Below are 3,614 nucleotides of genomic sequence, written 5' to 3'. Positions count from 1 at the left end.
CAGCTTAATAGCTCATTTCTTTTTACCGCTGAATAATATTTCATTGTCTGGATGTATCCGTTTACTTTTCCATTCATCTACGGAGGAACCTCTTGGTCGCTTCCAAGCTTTGGGCATTATGAATAAAGTTGTCATCAGCATCCATGTGTAGTTTTTGTGTAGACATAAGTTTTTAGCTCATTTTGGTAAATACCGAGGAGTGCAGTTGCTGAATCATATGGTCAAAGTGTGTTTCGCTTTGGAAGAAACTTACAAACTGTCTTCCAAAGTGTCTGTGCCATCTTGCATTCCCAGCAGCAATGAATGAGAGTTCCGGTTGCTCCACATCCTCGCCAGCATTTGGTGTCATCAGTGTTCCAAATTCTGGTCATTCTAATAAGTGTGCAGTGGTCATCTTATTATTTTAAATTACAAGTGTAATTTTGTATTTATATATGTAGTTTCACATTAGCTATTTGATGTATGTCCGTCTTCTCCCTATTGACTGTGAGTTCAGTGAGAGCTAAGACTGCCTCTGTGTTTGTGTATTTTATGACTTCGATGTGGTACAATGCCCTGGACAGAGTAGACCTTGAATCAGTGGTTCTCAACCTGTGGGTCGCGACCCCTGAAAATACATCCTGCATATCAGAGATTTACATTATGATTCATAACAGTAGCAAAATTAAAGTTATGAAGTAGCAACGAAAATAATTTTATGGTTGGGGGTCACCACAACATGAGGAACTGTATTAAAGGGTCGCGACATTAGGAAGGTTGAGAACCACTGCCTTGAATGAAGATTTGAATGAGTAAGTACCCAGCCTTACCAGCTCATTCTGGGTGTGAGCTGTAACACAAGGTTCCAGCTCTACCGAGGATGATGGAGCAGAATCTGTCCTACCTAGACCATTTCTGGGACATCAGTTCACCTGAAGCTGCCAGAACTCGGCAGTGTCCTCACCATAGTCAGAGGCATCTGGTCACCTGGCTTTGGTAGCTGCTGGTTTAGTTAGTTGCCTTTTAGGAAGAATCTAAGCACCTCAGTCCAGTTCATCAACCCTTGGGCAAATATGGCCCCTTTCCCTTTTGCTTCACCTGAGGAAACCTGGCTTCTTCCTCAAGCAGTTTTTCACGGCTTTATGGATGTCCCTGTTTCTCAGGCTGTAGACGATGGGGTTGAACATGGGCGTCATGATGGTGTAGAGCAGAGAGGACCCTTTGCGCAAGAGCTGAGATGAATTGGCTGAGGGTACAAGATACGTGGCAATCAGCGTCCCATAAAACACTGCGACCATGGTGAGGTGGGAGGAGCAGGTGGAGAAGGCCTTTTGCCGGCCTGTGCCAGATGGGATTCTCAGGATGGTGGCAAGAATGCAGGAGTAAGAAGCTGTGATGAGAAGAAATGGGGCCAGCGTCACTGCTGAAGAGGTGGCGTAAGCAATAGTCTCGGTCAGCGAGGTGTCCGTGCAGGAGAGGTGCACCAGAGGAGTGAAGTCGCAGAAGAAGTGATCGATTTCGTTGGGTCCACAGAAGGTTAGTCTAGACAGCAGGACCATAGTGATGGCTGTCAGGAGGAAGCAGCAGAGCCAAGAGCTGGCAGCCAGCCGCACGCAGAGGGGCCCAGTCATGAGGATGGGGTAGTGGAGAGGTTGACAGATGGCCAGGTAGCGGTCATAGGACATCACAGCAAGCAGCAGACACTCAGTGGCAGCCAGGGACCCGAAGAAGTAGAACTGTGCCAGGCATCCAGCCACAGAGATGGTCTTCTGTTCAGCTATGATGATCAGCAACATCTTGGGGACAATGTCGGAGGTATACCAGATCTCCAGAAAGGACAAGTTCACCAGGAAGAAGTACATGGGGGTGTGGAGGTGATGGCTGAACAAAACCAACAGGACAATGAGGGTGTTCCCAGAAACAATTAAGATGTAGAAAACGAGGAACATCAGGAAGAGGAAAATATTTAGCTCTCGGGTGGAAGAAAATCCTGTGAGCACGAATTCCACGGGCGCTGTCTGGTTCTCCGAGGGCAGGACCACCATGCCTTGGCGTCCCTGGGAGCAGAGCATCGGGATACAACACGCAGGACGCAGACGCTGCTGGCTCACACACAGAGCCGGGGCTGATAGTCCATGGTGGTCATGCACCACTCAGGTGTTTGGAACTTCTTTCCACTTGGGTGGAGAAGTAGCATCTTTGTTTTCAAGGCCTGAAAGGGGAAACAAAAGAATTTGGTCTAAGAACTTGTGACCACTCCCCACCTTCTTCTCCCACCTGTTTTTGTTTTGTTTTGTTTTGTTTTGTTTTGTCTTCATCAGGAACAAGGTTAGCAGGAGATGGAAGAAGCAGGAAGAGGAATACGAAGGGGAGAAAGCAGGAAGAAAAAAGAAAGGAGAATCCCTGCTCTATGCCCTTCCTGCATGTGCTACGGTAGCCTGGGGAGTTGTGGAAGGAACGGAAGAAAATCTAAAAGGAAGGTGGGTGTTATGCCCAGATTTCAAGATCCCCAAAAAACCACGTCAGGGAGCCAGTCCGATGCAAAAGCAGAGGGTCTCTTATACAAGCTCGCTTGGTCCCCCCCTTGCCTCCATTACTGGGTGCAAGAGAGAGCCCCGAATCCCAAGAGAACAAAGAATTTATAGGGCTTGGGGTCGGGGGTTCGGGCAGGGTGCAGCTAGGGTCTGGTTACACAAAGAGGGGGGGGGGGCAGCATACTTTTGGCCTTGGGCTAGTTTCCCCCGCTTTCCCATTGGCCGAGATAAGGGCAGGCTGAGTAACTGATACACCCTGCGGCTTTTTCTTGGAAGAGGGGTTAAGGACACAGCCATCAGTCCTGCTCTGTCCTTTCAGTGGGCATGCTCCGGAGGGTTTGTGAACTCCCAGACAGGGGTCCCCCCGCCCCCGCCCCCCCACTTCAAGCATGCTTATCTTTAGGGAAATGGTCCCTAGCATATCTAGCATGTATTCCTCTCCTTTCAATGTCTTGGTGAGTTGAGAGGTACGTTTATTACTTCTGTTTTGTTTTCCATGCTCCTATCCAGAGAAAATCCTACGAGTGTGAGATTTGAGATTCGCTGACTCTTAGGTCACAGCCCAAGCGGGTGTCACACAGGGCAGGAGTGCTTTTGCTCACAATTAAAAAAAAAAAAGTAAAAGTAAAAGCCGGCCATTGCAAAGATCTAGAGCTCCAGTAAATGGCAAAAGGAGCTTCAGAACCAGGTGGCCCAAGGTATCGTGTGCAACCCACCAGATGAGTAGAAGAGCCTCCGGTTCTTTCCAGTGAGATAAGGAAGCCCAAGGCTCCCCCTCATTCCATCTGGTTCAAGCCATGCACCCACCACTAAGCTGGGGGCAGATGGAGAAACTGCCCCCAAAGCACTGCTGTTCACAGCAGGAGGCCAAAACCACTTAGCTGTTCTCAAGCCGGGTGCCCTGGGTCTGCCCCCCTCAACCAGGAAGGGCCCGGCTGCTGCCGGCAAGTGGGCGGAGCTGGGAAAACCCACCGCAGGCAGAGAGCACTGTGTGGGTGTGATAATGAGGCAGTTTTTACAACAACCGTAAACAAAGCCAGGGGCTCTGCTTTATGAGTCAGACTTTGAACAAGTTGTTTAACTTCGGAGACAGTTTCTCAT

General features: G+C 49.1%; 1 protein-coding gene across 1 annotated transcript; it reads right to left on the bottom strand.

Moving 5' to 3' along the window:
• Window positions 1-1,073: 1,073 nt before the first annotated feature.
• Window positions 1,074-2,024, bottom strand: LOC308534149 (olfactory receptor 11A1-like; the record flags this gene model as incomplete). Its single annotated transcript, XM_081112496.1, has 1 exon — window positions 1,074-2,024. The coding sequence occupies one exon, from the start codon at window positions 2,022-2,024 to the stop codon at window positions 1,074-1,076; it is 951 nt and encodes a 316-aa protein (XP_080968622.1).
• Between the last annotated feature and the right edge of the window lie 1,590 nt (window positions 2,025-3,614).

This window comes from Myotis nattereri, assembly GCF_964212035.1.
Source record: "Myotis nattereri genome assembly, chromosome: 18".
In the NCBI taxonomy this organism is placed as follows: Eukaryota; Metazoa; Chordata; class Mammalia; order Chiroptera; family Vespertilionidae; genus Myotis; species Myotis nattereri.
Note: the sequence above shows the minus strand (reverse complement) of the source record. Positions and strands in the feature narration are given on the sequence as shown.